The sequence below is a fragment of the Drosophila santomea genome, chromosome 2R (assembly GCF_016746245.2).
Source record: "Drosophila santomea strain STO CAGO 1482 chromosome 2R, Prin_Dsan_1.1, whole genome shotgun sequence".
Classification (NCBI taxonomy): Eukaryota; Metazoa; Arthropoda; class Insecta; order Diptera; family Drosophilidae; genus Drosophila; species Drosophila santomea.
The window spans coordinates 19,551,900-19,565,194 of record NC_053017.2 but is presented as its reverse complement, the minus strand read 5'-3'; the positions used below and the strand labels follow the sequence as shown (position 1 = coordinate 19,565,194).

Below are 13,295 nucleotides of genomic sequence, written 5' to 3'. Positions count from 1 at the left end.
AGTTTTATTTAATATTAAGCTAAAAATTAATTTAAAAAGCCAAATATATTAATATTTTTAACAAATAAAAAGAATGTAGAAACCAATCAAAAGGAAAGCGTCCATTTTAAGTCGATTTTTAAGAGTTCAGAATCTGGTAACACTGCAGGAAACGACACGGCAGCAAAATAAATATCAGTTCACTTTATTGAAAATTCTTGGTCAAATACTCATAAATACACAATGGACAAGGTTGTGAAATTCGCGGAACCCGGACGCGCCTTCGCCAAGGACTCGATCCGCCTGGTAAAACGCTGCACGAAGCCCGACCGCAAGGAGTTCCAGAAAATCGCCATCGCCACCGCCGTGGGCTTCGCCATCATGGGCTTCATCGGGTTCTTCGTCAAACTGATCCACATTCCCATCAACAACATCATCGTGGGATCCTAGAGAGCGGCAGGTGGCCCCGGGAACGGAAAGAGATTACATGTAATTAACGATTCCACGCGGATCTTTAGCGAAATAAAAAGCCCCCTCTTCGGATTATACACACACAATATTCACTTATCTTTGTCTTGGGGTTAAGATAAGAAGTTCTGGTTATAGTTTGGGTGTTAGGAAGGTTTTGGAAAATCGTGTGTCTACATTGGTTTTGTGCTCAGGAGTTTGTAAATATATTTCCGAACACAGCTGAGCCTAAATGTAATTGTACCAGGTTAAATATTAAATCTATGCCTAAGCATAGCTAGGTAGCTAGCTATCTTGGTGTCCCAAAAACATTGTTAACATTTAGTGTTTTTAACATAGAAATTTAATCCATTTAAATTTGGAATGGTTAACATTTAGTGTTTTTAACATAGAAATTTAATCCATTTAAATTTGGAATTTTTTGCGTTTTGCAGTAAGACAGTTTCATGTGTTAAAGCTCTTTATATCGGAATATAATATGAGGAGTTATGAATTTTTAGATTTAGCATGGTTATTGTTAGTAGAAAAGAGATGAATAAACATTAAATTTGGCTACTTGAAACAGAAGGAGCGATATCTTAAAAAATAATTAAATGGTGAACATCAGTAAGGTCACACTTTTCCTTTTTAGTTCCATGGTCACGCTGCATATGGTTATCGAGTATATTTTAAAACGTGGCAACGCTTGCTGAGTGCTTTGATTTTGAACGCAAAAGTGCGTGATTTTTGAAAAAAGGAAAATTTGCTTGAAAGGATTCCCTTTTTGCCAAGGGAAACAACCAGCAAAGCGCTAAGCTTATAGGCACGAAGGACGCCCTGGACCTGGAGGAGGGAATTTTAAATTGCCAGGACAATATCATGCAGTTCGAGGCGCCTCTGGTCCTCATGGTGGACGAGGTTCTCGTTCGTCAGTTCCGGATGTTATAAATCAATACAATCAATAACAATTGTATTGTATTTCCATCTATATCTGAAGTTGCCTTGCTGTTATAAATATATTGAATATTTATACGTTATTAACTTACTCCAAGAGTCCTTAATTCGCCAACAAAAATGTTAGCATACTGTGCAAATACTTATGTCGTTCACTATACTTCGTTTGACCACTTAAAAGTTTGGTCACACTAAAGTACCTGAATTGTGCAATAGCGGTCGTTATCTGTTCGTTTTGTGCAGATTTATCAATCAAACTGCTAAAATGAATGGTCCACGAGTGGGTGGCGTATTAGCCCTAGGTGCCACCGCCCTGGGCGCTTTTTACCTGGGTACCCACGTGGAGCGCGAACGCCGCCACGATGGCTCCACAAGTGGCCTCCCGCGACTGCCTGGTCTGCCCACCTTTGGAACTGTTTCGGCCGCCAGTTTGATTCCCGCCCAAGAAAGCAATGTAAGCCTAGCGGCAACTCCATCGCGGATCGGTCAGATCATGAAGTACGGTTTCCCGGGACTCGATCACGTGCGCTCCCACTCGGACTACGTGCTTTCCTACGATCGGAGGAACCGAGTGCCCCACTGGGTGTTCGAGCACCTAACGGCAGAGTCAGTGGCCAAGAACGATGCCGTGGACAGGTCGAAGTGCGATTTCAAGCAGGACGAGAGCATCCACCCGTTCTTTAGGTCACAAAACACGGACTACCGCCGATCGGGCTATGATCGCGGACACATGGCCGCCGCTGGAAATCACCGACTGCACCAGAAGCACTGCGACGAAACCTTCTACCTGTCGAACATGGCGCCACAGGTGGGCCAGGGCTTCAACCGAGATGCGTGGAACACTCTCGAGGCACACGTGCGCAGACTGACCAAGACCTACTCCAATGTGTACGTCTGCACGGGTCCACTGTACCTACCGCACAAGGAGGACGATGGAAAAACGTATGTGAAGTACGAGGTCATCGGCAGTAACACTGTGGCTGTTCCCACCCACTTCTACAAGGTTATTGTGAGCGAATCCACGGACCACAAACTCCACATGGAGTCATACGTGATGCCCAACCAGGTGATCAGTAACGACACTCCCATCAGCGTGTTCCAGGTGCCTCCAGAGAGCGTGGAACGTTCGGCGGGATTGCTCTTCTTCGATCAGATTAATCGCAAGCAACTGGCCACCATCAATGGCAAGAAAGTCTAGTCGATGTCTTAGTTTCGTTTAGTGTATTTGAACAGGGATAGCCCCTTGTTTAATGTAATTTTCTTCTTTTCCAAAGAACTTGTGGATTAATAAAATTAAACAATTAATACAGATGTACATAGAGATGAGGCTTAACGCGGGTGTTGTTCGTGCAGAGATAGCGAAGCGAGGGGGTGTGAATCTGAAACTAGATCTGATGTGTGGTGCTTGGTGGTCGTTACATGCCGCCTTCGTTCTTAGAGCGCACGTCGTCGATCTTGAGTATCATCTTGACGAGCTGCGTGGAGAGCAGAATCTGCTGCTTCTTCGAGTGCAGCGACTCCACCACGTTGTGGCTCTTCATGTCCGAATCACCAGACAGCATGCAGTCCACACCCAGGCTGGCCTTCTTCTCAGCCACCTGGCTGGCCTTCAGCTCCGACAGCGTCTCGATGGGATGCAGGCCGCTGTTCTCCGCCAGGGCCAGCGGAATGCTCTCCAGGGCCACGGAGAAGGCGCGGAAGGCGTACTGCTCTAGGGTGGACAGTTGGTCGGCCTCCTTGGCCACAGCCAACGAGCAGCTTATCTCGGCAGCGCCTCCACCGTAAACAATACGCGAGTCTTTCACAAGCGAACGCACCACGCAGATGGCATCGTGAATCGATCGCTTAGCCTCCGCAATGATCATGGCGTTACCTCCTCGCAAAAAGATGGTCACAGCCTTGGAGTTCTTGCACTCCTCGATGACCAGCATCTTATCCTTGGATGTGCCGAATGCTGCAAGAAGAAAAGTTATTTAGGAATGGTTCGTATGTAATGTAAACTAAATCCAACTATTAAACGAAAACGTACCCATTTCGCGAACGAGTCCGGCAACACCAAGTTTCTCAGGGGTGAGCTCTTCGAAACGCGGCACGATGCGTCCACCGGTGGCGATGGCAATCAGCTCGATCTCCGGACCGCCAACCCAGCGCACGGCGGGCAGCTCCTGTTGAAGCAACAGGTGGTTGGCCTCGTCATCGAAGCCCCACTGGCAGATGGCAAGGGTGGCGCCGGCGTCCTTAACCTGCTTGACCATCTGGGTGAACTTCTCCTGCTCGTACTCGCGCAGCGCCCTGTAGTCCTCCGCGGAGGTAACATCGAGCTTATGCTTGGTCTTTGGCTTCGGGGGCTCAAACGGGCAGGTGAGGATGGCCAGCTTAACGTTCTTAAGCTCCTTGGGCATCTGCGAGTGGCTGAGGGTCTTGTCTACGATAACACCCTTAACCAGCATCGAGTCCTCCATGCGACCGCCCACCTTGGTCTCGATCTTGATGAGCTCGAAGTTTACGTCCTTCTTCTCGATGTCGGCCACATTCAGCACGGCATCCACAGCCATCTCGGCCATTTGACGGTGACACTTGTTCACGATCTTGCTGCCCAGCGTGGTCATTGCGATCTGGATCAGTGGCTCCTTGTTCTTCGGGTCCACGGGGAAGGGTTGAGCGATCGCGTCCAGCTGCTTGATGGCGCACTGGGCGGCCAATTCAAAGCCATCGGCGATGCGAATGGGATGAATGCCCCTGTCGATCAGTCCCTCGGCCTGCTCCAAGAGTGCTCCGGCCAGAACAACAACGCCGGTGGTTCCATCGCCGATCTCGTCGTCCTGCGACTGCGACAGCTGCACCATCAGCTTGGCGATCTCGTGGTCAACCTCCATAAGCTTCATGATGGTGGCACCGTCGTTGGTCACAGTCACATCGCCGTCGGGGCTGACCATGATCTTGTCCAGACCCTTGGGACCCAGAGAGGTTTTCAGGGTGGACGCGATCTGGCGGGCGGCCATAATGTGCGTCTGCAGGAGAACAAAATTGACAATTAGCAAGTACTTCGGCTCATAATAAAAATACTTATTTGCAGTGTTGCTATAGTAGAAAGAATTTTTAAATGGAACTTAGTTATTTCTTTAGGGTTGCGCTAAGTGAATGTTTAGGTTTACTTTTTAATTTAAAGTTTAAATCAAATTTGACTGATATGATATTCTTAATGGATTCTACAATATACTAATAACTGAATAAAGTCTAGTGTAAATATATACACAATAGGTTTCATACAGTAGAATCTGCAGCTGCTGAAGGAAGTCATTTTTGTCTTTTTGGACATTTCAGTAGCTTTTCCTCCAAACATCCGAAGTTTTTGCAGTGCGCGTGACTCAGCCGGCAATGAAAGAAAAACATCTGGGCGGCGTTTTAACCTCAAAATCGGCCAGACAAATTGGTTTTACCAAATGCATTGTTTATCAGTGCAACTGAAGAATGAAAGCTTTCTTGGAGGAATAGCTCACTATTTAGGAAGGATATGCTCAGCATTTTATTGAATATTAGCAGCAGACAGTCTATTAAAAACCGGCTTTTTAGAACATCTGGAATGTTCCACAGACGATGCGTCACTCCTGAGACTCATTGAGCACACAAAATGGAGAAAAGGCATTTGCCTGCGATTCTGCTCCTAATCAGCTCGTCCATGATATGGAATCCACCGCCAGGAGGTGGTAAATCGCGGTTTCATTTACCTTTATGGCATCTGTTCCTGTGATGCGCTTCTGGCGCTCCTGGTCGCGCAGGATGATGAAAGGCCGACCATATTCGTCGAACGCGAACGTACCGGGAAAGGCGCTCATGGTTTTTTAGTTGAAAGGATGACGGATTCGCACGTTTTTCCAAGATTTAATTCCCGAGTTTATTTTATTCCAACGAACGAACGAACGACAGATCCTAAATTTGCCCAAGCGCGTTGTGGCTAGGGATGGAAGAAAGTCCAGATTTATATCGATATTTTTCAGATTTGTTTTGGTGGTATGTATGTTAATAAGTAGGGTATTCTCTTTTATGTTTGATGTTTTAGTTAGGTTGTATATTTAACTTGAATTAACACGTTATTTCAGTTAATTGGCTTTGCATATCGTTAATAATTTTTTATTACGACATTCAAATTTAGACACAACAATTCTTGACCGTGTTTTATTATTTCAGTTCATAACATCTCCACAAAACACTTGTGCATCATATTCTCGCGTGCATATAAAAATATGAAGAGTAACAGTTTGTTGTTTCCATACATGGATTGCATTCTGTTATTGCAGCTAGTGTGCCCAAACTCTGCAGGCTAAGATGCCCGGAAAAAAGCCAAGGAATAAACTATAAAACGAAAGCCACGGCGGTATTTTCTTCAGTTTTATACTAACTTTTGAGTACATCAGTTCACAAATTGCTGGGAGGTTTGCACCCCAATCAAAGCCAGTTTTACCACAAAAGTAAAATTTCGTTCGACTCGATTTCTTCTCAGTGCGTTAAGTTGCAACCATTAAGTGTGAAAATGCCATCCAATATGAATAATAAACTGTAAGTAATGGTATCCAAATTGGTTGCCATACACGACGAAAAAAAGTGAAAAGTCGATTTTGTAGTGCGAAGAATAAAAAAAAAAAAAAAAGAGAAATGAAAATAGTGCTAGGGAGTCCACGACCCCTTTCCATTCCAATTGGTGGCAAGTAGGCTTGGTTGTAATGGTTTGTAGTGCAATAGTTTAAGTGTAACCTGCTAATAAATCGGGTAACGGTGTTGGTTGATTTTCTCACTTACGCAGACGCACATACGCACACATATAACCAAGTGCAGCTGTGTGGGTCCGTATGTTTTTTTTTACTGTAAAGTCATCTGTGACGCACACAGAGGCAAAAACAATAAGCACGACGGAAATAAATAATGAAAATTGTGGCCATGTGTGTACATACATATGTGTGTTGGCACGTTTTGTAAGTAAAGTAAATAATTGATTTCAGCCGAGAACTATGAAATTTAATTTTTTACTTTATTATGCCTTATTTATTTACTGTTTTGCCTTCTGTTCAAGATGGCCGCCACGCAGCGTTGCCACTTGCTTTGCGTTACTTAAGTACTTTTGTTGATTGTAAACACAAATATATAACAATAATCTGCTTGCATAAATGCTTTCTTAATACTTCTGTTTGCAGGCCATGTTTATTAATTAATTAGCGCAAGCGACACATCATGTTTGCGCATCTGGCAACGCCATGGCCCCTCATTTATTTACAGTTTGAACCCCCTTCCAATTGGAGAACCCATAACATCTGTGTGTGTGTATGTATTTTCTCTATTCTTTGTTTACCTGTTTCTTTTCTATCGGAAATGGCATTTGGCAGTTTTGCTTTATGCAATTCAATTGGTGAGGTACGCGGTAATAACCGGTATTTCTTCCGTTCCTTTTCTTTGCAATTTTCCAGAGTTTTGTTTAAGCTTTTCATTTGTGGGCTTGCATCTTGGTCGGCTTTCATTATGTCATACAACAACAAATACAAACGCACGCACACAAGAGTAATCGCTATAAACAAGGGAAAATTCCACTCGCCATTGCAGTTTCGCCTTGTTGTGCGGCAATTGAGATAGGAGAAAAAAGGATGGATATATGGACTTGCATATATGTACATACTATGTATGTAGAAGAGCGATATTGGGTCATCGGCGCTTTTCTAGCAGCTTCTTCGGTCCCTTCCACAGCTTCTACCGCTCATTCGCTCTTATCTTATCTTACGGAACCTAACAAGATCTTATCCCTTATCTCGCCTATTGTTCTCGTTATACCATATAACAATTTCCAGTGCCGGTGTGTGCTTTATGACATCTTGCTTTTGTCTAACAATCCTGCTGACTGTTTGCTTAGTACACTTCGTTTTTTACGATTGTTTTTTCACTGTCGAAAGATTGTACCTGATCCCCCAATATTTGTCCAAGAAGAACGACCAGTTTTGATGTTGATTACACAAGCGCACCAATTACGTGCTCTTATCGCCTACTTTACCTATTTAGATCTAACTTGGATGAAGATATATGTATGCATAGATGTAGATCTGCTTTGCCTATTTTACTTCAACTGGGATGCATTGCAGTTTCAGAGACAGTTGAAAAGCTTAACACATAGTTTTCCCTTATACGACATATCGTTTACCTATTATTTAGGGTAGTTCCTTTCTTATCGTTTTGTCACGTCGACGGCACGTGGTCAATGATGAAAGATTAACCAAGGAATAAGCGATTGCCGTAAGTTATTACACCAAAATATGGCAACGGTACTGGTACACGTTTTTCTGGCAAAAATGTGCTCATACAGTTTAGGGCACATAAATAGATGCGTTCAGATTATTATATTTGTCTACGCTATAACATGAGAGCTTTTTTGTTCAAAATCTGTATAAATATTCTATGGAAAAACCCTGTGAATATACCACATTACCTAATTTTGTTTATAAAGCTGTTTACCTGGTTTATCCTAAAGAGGGTTATATGTAAGGCTGCAAAAAACAAATAAACCTTAGTATTCGTATGTAGTTATTGAGATGACCTTAGCTGTTCGTTTACATACCTACATACATATATATACTTATAAATTAATAAAAGATAGCTCGTTACGTTTGTACCTTGTTTTATCCCCTGCTTATATTAAGCCCAACTATAGACTTTTATTAATGGCAGCTATCGCCAATATTAATTAGCCGTTCGTTTCGTTTGTTTTGGTAAATTTGTACGAAAACAACGGCAGACACGTGCAGCCAGAAAAATGTGGTGGGTTTTTTGACTGAAATAACGCAAAAAAGAATTTCTCTTAGACTTTGTATATTAATTTTTATGGATATTTATAGACAGAGGCTCTCTCCGTTTATTTTGTTTGCCCATTGGGACAGTAAATGCAAATACTACGTCTGCCGGCATTTTTACTTATAGTTATTTGCGCCTTATTTGTTTAGCGGTTCACCACTATTTTGTGGGCAGCAGGGGCTCCATTTAACCTTGGGCTCTGACTCACCCCTCGCCCCAATTCAGACCCATATCTACTGACCGGTCTACGGCACACGTACCCTATGGTATATTTGTATATCTCTCGGATAGAACTGGGCTATGCAGCTATATACATATGTAGATATATCGTGGGGGCCTCCTAGTCGCTGCTACTTAATCAGATAAATGATGCCGCCACCGTTTGGATGTCGTCAGTCGTCAGACAAACGCCTAAAGCACAGCACCTCACAGATCAGCGAGCAATCTCCATATCCCAGCGGAGGAGAGGCACGGAAACCAGGCCACACTACAAACAGATCCAATCGCATCACATCTTTTCGATGTGAGTTCCAAGTCCCACCCAAGGACCGAAGCAACGCAACCTGTGATAGATAAGGAGCACATACCAGGAGACAGATAGTAGACTGCAGCTGTGATAAATCTCAACCGGAGACTAAATATTTAACTTGGCAATGACGACGTCAAGCGATGTGGTGGCGCAGCCAGATAGCCGGGGCCATAGCCAAAACCTCTTGTGGTACGTCAGCAGAGCCCCTTTTTTATTAATTGCGAAAGCATTTTCAATTGGCTTGCACGTGCCATCGATTCGGGGAATTATTACTCTGCCCCCATAAATTGCATCCATTAAGCATTGAACTATGTATGTACGTACATGTGTATGTACATGCATCCATCTCGTGGTCACTGTTCCCATTCAGGCCTCTATTTCGCTCAGTTCACAGTGCTCTGCCAAGTGCGCAGTTTGTTGATTTAATTGGCTTGGCAGAAAGGAAAACACCAACAAAGCAAACAGCAGAACAACAAAATGCCTGGCATATTTCGCACGAAGTCTGCCGGCAAACAATACACAAATGTACATACGACACGATATATAGGAGGCGTTTATAGTATAGGTATTTTTATATTCTGTATTCTTGTGCCGTCCTCATTGAATGTCTGATTAACACCTAGAACAAGTCGAGTCGAATCGAATCGAATCCATATGCGAATAAGTGAATAAAGAGAGCTGTCCGTCGACAGTCCAGAATTCATTTAATATCACTGTCATGGAATTGCTCTCTTTGTATAATATTCGACGATGCGCTATGAGGCTGACTAACCTAACCACTAAACCCAGTTCCAGTTCGTCTGGCCTAACCTCTTGTCCTGTCTGTCCTGAGGCGCAAGCACTCCAGCTTTCCGCTTTCAGATCCCCCACGAATAGTGAAATGAAGAGAGCTATCCGTCGACAGTCAAGTTAATACCAATTGTAATACTGTCATGGAATTGCTCTCTTTGTATAACATTCGAAAGGCGACGTTTAGATTATAGATCGAATTGGTGTGCTTAATTTTAAGCCAAACTTGTGAGCGTCCCCTGGTTATGGTGCCTAATCCTTCCCACCTTTCAGACCTTACTTAGACAACAAACAGTCTGCGTTTTCAAATTCAAGTTTCTTTGTATTCTTGGCTTCTCTGCCTGATAAATACTTTACAAAACATCTGGAGAAGTTCGACCCGCCCGCTAATAATATAGTGCCCGCAACTTAGAGAATAGAAATGCGTTGTTCGGTAGGCAGTTCCTACAGGCCGCCGCGTCCTCGACCGCCGGTGGGTCCTCCCTGCCATGCTCCACGTCCGCCGCTGCCGCCCGGAGCTCCTGGCGGTCCACCAGTGCCCCTTCCGCCGCCCGGAGGCCCTCCTCTTCCTCTGCCACGAGCTGTAAGGGATTTCGTTATTAATATTTGTAGTTGGCTAAGGGCATCACACACACTGCAAGGCTGTCTTCATATCATTTTTTAGCTCAAACTTTTTAAGAATAAACGTCTACACATACTCACTGCCTTAATGTTTCTTATTTAACACTTCCTAAAAGTTGCTTCTAAAACTTTAAACTTTAAAAGCCAAATAAATAAAACGATTAGTTTTAACGAAAACTACCAACTCAGTTTTAAAAAACTAAAACCTGCATTATTATATTTTTGGTAGCACACGTTTCAAAATATATTGGTTTTAAAAAAAGCGACTAATGTAATTAATATATGTGGTTTTAAAAATTGGGATAAGAAATGTTTTATGTGAAACTTTAAATAAAAGTTAATTTCTTTGAGCTTTTCTGGAAGTGCGTGTAAAACACAAAATATTTTTTTGTTTTTGAAGACAGTCGTGCAGATTGTGTGTATGTTGTTTGTGTGTGTGGGCCAAAGTGCCCGACTCACCCTGTGCGCGCAGAATGGCCGCCTTGCCCCGTCCCGCCGTCCCACCAAGTCCCTTGCCCGTCTGCTTCTTGAACATCGGGGCATTTTTCAGCATGTCGGGCAGTATGAGGAATCGGATCTTGGAGCCGCGGATGTAGACGTTCTCCAGGTTGGCGGTGCGTCCGTCGCGGTAGGTCACAGTGATCTGGGTCATCTGGCAATTCATGTTGTCCTCCGCCTCGATTAGTTTGCCGCGGTACACCTCGCCGGTGATCGTTTCGCAAGTAATTATGTGGCCCTCGGCCTCGTGCAGTACTTTAATGGGAACTCCGATCGACATGTTTGTTTGGTTCTATGTTATTGTCTGTTTTTGTTGGTTTACTATAGATTTTTCACTGTTTTTCTCCAAACTGCTAAATTAATTCTCCGCTTTTCTTTGCGCAAACGTTTACGCCGAGTGTCTGTCTGTGTGTGTGCTGCCGCTTTGACAGCTGCCGGCGGCCATCTTGTGGTGAAATTAACGCGTGAGCGCAGGGCTGCACTCGCTGCGTGACTATCGGACACAGCTTATCGGGTTTTCGATGGGACGCGCGCGTATCTAATCGCTTTAAAATAAACAACTGCAATTTGGTAACGTCATAAAGGGGACATAATTTAATGGCTGATAAGCCTTTTGTTCTGCCTTCGTGGCCATCAGTTTGTTAGCAGCTTTTGCGACGTTCACCCACCAATTGAGTTTTGTTCTGCATCATGTTGTGGTAACTATTTGGGAAGATTTTGCGATTTAAAAATCCATCCAATTCTTCATATTAAATGTATATTTAGTCTTTTCTAAATAGTCCTAGGTTTGGTTTAATGGAAAATAATCTTTATTCCGATATGCGAGTATTCGTTATATGTTTGTTATTATTGGATAATATATTAACTTTCAATCAGTTTGTGAGGCGCTACAAAATCGATCAGGCACATCCCAGTTCGATATGGGTTTCTAACTAAATAACCAATTGTCCTTTCCACAGCGACCCAGTGTTTAGTAGTGGCTTCGTTAGAAGAGAATTTAATGACAGCGGAATTGCCGATGGCAAACTCCGCACCATCTCGACTTCGTCTTGCGCCACGACCATGTCCTCGGAGTCCTACCGCATCTCTCTCGGCGTAGGGCCTCTGTGGTGGTCCTGATGTCCCGGTCCACCACAGAACAGATCACGATAGGGCATCGCTCTTAGCGGGTGAGTACGAACAATCCATGAAAAGACTATCATGCTAAGACATGTTATTTCCCACTAGGCTTCAGCCGTAAGTCTTCGGTCGACTCGGCTGGCGGCAGCCTGTACCAGGCCAGCTCCCGGGCGTCGTCGTTGTCGTCCTCCCAGTCGGATTGCTCCGACTTGGAGTCGCAGCCCGACATCCACTCGCTGTGCTCGGAAGATGACTGCCAGGAAGTGCTGCGCCTGATCTTGCAGCACGACCAGCCGGTGCAGATCACCATCAAGCTGCATGTGACCGAGGACCAGTACACCAATTGGAACACGATTTTGAACCCAGTCAACAACTTGTTGTATGTTGCTCTGCCGAAGGAGCTTCCTCCGGCCGGCTCCAAGCAGACCTTTATCTCGCTTTTGGAGTTCGCCGAGGAAAAACTGGAGGTGGACGGCATCGTTATGGTCATGCCGAAGGATCAGCCGGAGCGGGCTCGCCTCATCGAGGCATTCCTGTTCATGGGCTTCGAGCCACTGTCTAGGAAGGCACCGCAGGCACCTCCGACTGCCATTAACGACAACGAGAACCACTACTTCCTCTATAGCATCGAGGAGTAGTTCGTTGGCAAAGGGGACGATTTTCGCAACATAAACGACTAAGAAGAACTTATATCAGCAGCAATCCAATATTTTGTTCGTAGTTTCTGCCAATAACTTTTATTAGCTTACCGTAGATCCAATGACATATTGACCCCAATGTGTTCAGTGAAAAGCAAATCAACCCTTTTTGAATCTTCGCGTTATTGTAGTCGAAAATCGTTTGGAATTTGTCTTCGAAACGGCTTCAGTTTTGGTAGACTTTCAATTATGGCCAGCCACGTTAAGAGCCTGATCGCAAATTACTATATTAAACTATATAGAAAAAATCGAACGAAAATGTAAAAAAAAGTAGAAAACTAAAAAATGTCAAAAAAAAATGTATTAATCCTAAGTTTATTTGTGAATCAATATTTTGTATTTATGTTTTCATTTTCGGTCTTATCACCATATATATTTTTCATGTTTTTTCGTATCTTATATTTAAGCTTATATATGATGTATTGTAATCCCAATTTGTTCACACTTTAAAATATTATATATATTTTTATTCACTTTTTGTACGCCCAGAGCGACGAGAATGGCAAAGTAGAAGATATGGAGGATAGAAAGGGAAACGCATATGCATAGAAGCTAATTACATAGACCAGCAAAAAAGCCATATACACTGTATATCCAATATTAATAAACTTATTAATCAATAGATTCCACACCAAGCAAGCAAACGAAAGCAGCTCTTTTATTTATTCCACTTTGTATGTATAATTTTTTGATTCCAATAATAAAACACATGACTTAACAAAATTATTGTATTGGCCTGATTATTAAAATGTTTCGTTTATGATGCCCACGTTTAGTGCGCATTATTATTGTTTTTTGAGAGTATCTCGAGTGGAACATGGTCGAGACTTCTG

The 13,295-nt window shown here is 43.4% G+C and overlaps 5 protein-coding genes across 5 annotated transcripts; 3 read left to right on the top strand and 2 right to left on the bottom strand.

Annotated features, from left to right (window-relative positions):
• The first annotated feature begins 124 nt into the window (after nucleotides 1-124).
• LOC120446944 (protein transport protein Sec61 gamma-1 subunit) lies at nucleotides 125-538 on the top strand. The gene has a single exon (XM_039628193.2). It carries the CDS (start codon nucleotides 223-225, stop codon nucleotides 427-429), a length of 207 nt encoding a protein of 68 aa, XP_039484127.1. The 5' UTR covers nucleotides 125-222; the 3' UTR covers nucleotides 430-538.
• A 1,015-nt stretch (nucleotides 539-1,553) lies between these two features.
• Nucleotides 1,554-2,701, top strand: LOC120446934 (endonuclease G, mitochondrial). Its single transcript, XM_039628185.2, has one exon. It carries the CDS (start codon nucleotides 1,646-1,648, stop codon nucleotides 2,576-2,578), a length of 933 nt encoding a protein of 310 aa, XP_039484119.1. The 5' UTR covers nucleotides 1,554-1,645; the 3' UTR covers nucleotides 2,579-2,701.
• LOC120446931 (T-complex protein 1 subunit epsilon) lies at nucleotides 2,587-5,344 on the bottom strand. Its single transcript, XM_039628181.1, has 3 exons — nucleotides 5,109-5,344; nucleotides 3,410-4,391; nucleotides 2,587-3,334 (listed from the first exon to the last, which is right to left on the bottom strand). The coding sequence occupies exons 1-3, from the start codon at nucleotides 5,214-5,216 to the stop codon at nucleotides 2,796-2,798; spliced, it is 1,629 nt and encodes a 542-aa protein (XP_039484115.1). The 5' UTR covers nucleotides 5,217-5,344; the 3' UTR covers nucleotides 2,587-2,795.
• Nucleotides 5,345-8,601: 3,257 nt separating this feature from the next.
• Nucleotides 8,602-13,185, top strand: LOC120446935 (ornithine decarboxylase antizyme). Its single transcript, XM_039628186.2, is given in 4 exon segments — nucleotides 8,602-8,926; nucleotides 11,605-11,761; nucleotides 11,763-11,814; nucleotides 11,873-13,185. Coding segments are annotated over 4 exon segments (804 nt in total). The 5' UTR covers nucleotides 8,602-8,861; the 3' UTR covers nucleotides 12,403-13,185.
• On the bottom strand, nucleotides 9,828-11,258 carry LOC120446936 (small nuclear ribonucleoprotein Sm D3). Its single transcript, XM_039628187.2, has 2 exons — nucleotides 10,607-11,258; nucleotides 9,828-10,107 (listed from the first exon to the last, which is right to left on the bottom strand). The coding sequence occupies exons 1-2, from the start codon at nucleotides 10,923-10,925 to the stop codon at nucleotides 9,971-9,973; spliced, it is 456 nt and encodes a 151-aa protein (XP_039484121.1). The 5' UTR covers nucleotides 10,926-11,258; the 3' UTR covers nucleotides 9,828-9,970.
• Nucleotides 13,186-13,295: the final 110 nt, after the last annotated feature.

Bases quoted from the DNA above. Each gene is read 5' to 3' on its own strand.
- LOC120446934 (XM_039628185.2), top strand. From the start codon at position 1,646: ATGAATGGTCCACGAGTGGGTGGCGTATTAGCCCTAGGTGCCACCGCC.
- LOC120446931 (XM_039628181.1), bottom strand. From the start codon at position 5,216: ATGAGCGCCTTTCCCGGTACGTTCGCGTTCGACGAATATGGTCGGCCT. The intron at 4,392-5,108 runs GTAAATGAAACC...GTTCTCCTGCAG, and splicing joins CAGGAACAGATGCCATAAAG to ACGCACATTATGGCCGCCCG. The intron at 3,335-3,409 runs GTACGTTTTCGT...TTCTTCTTGCAG, and splicing joins CGGACTCGTTCGCGAAATGG to CATTCGGCACATCCAAGGAT.
- LOC120446936 (XM_039628187.2), bottom strand. From the start codon at position 10,925: ATGTCGATCGGAGTTCCCATTAAAGTACTGCACGAGGCCGAGGGCCAC. The intron at 10,108-10,606 runs GTGAGTCGGGCA...AATCCCTTACAG, and splicing joins GGCCATTCTGCGCGCACAGG to CTCGTGGCAGAGGAAGAGGA.
- LOC120446944 (XM_039628193.2), top strand. From the start codon at position 223: ATGGACAAGGTTGTGAAATTCGCGGAACCCGGACGCGCCTTCGCCAAG.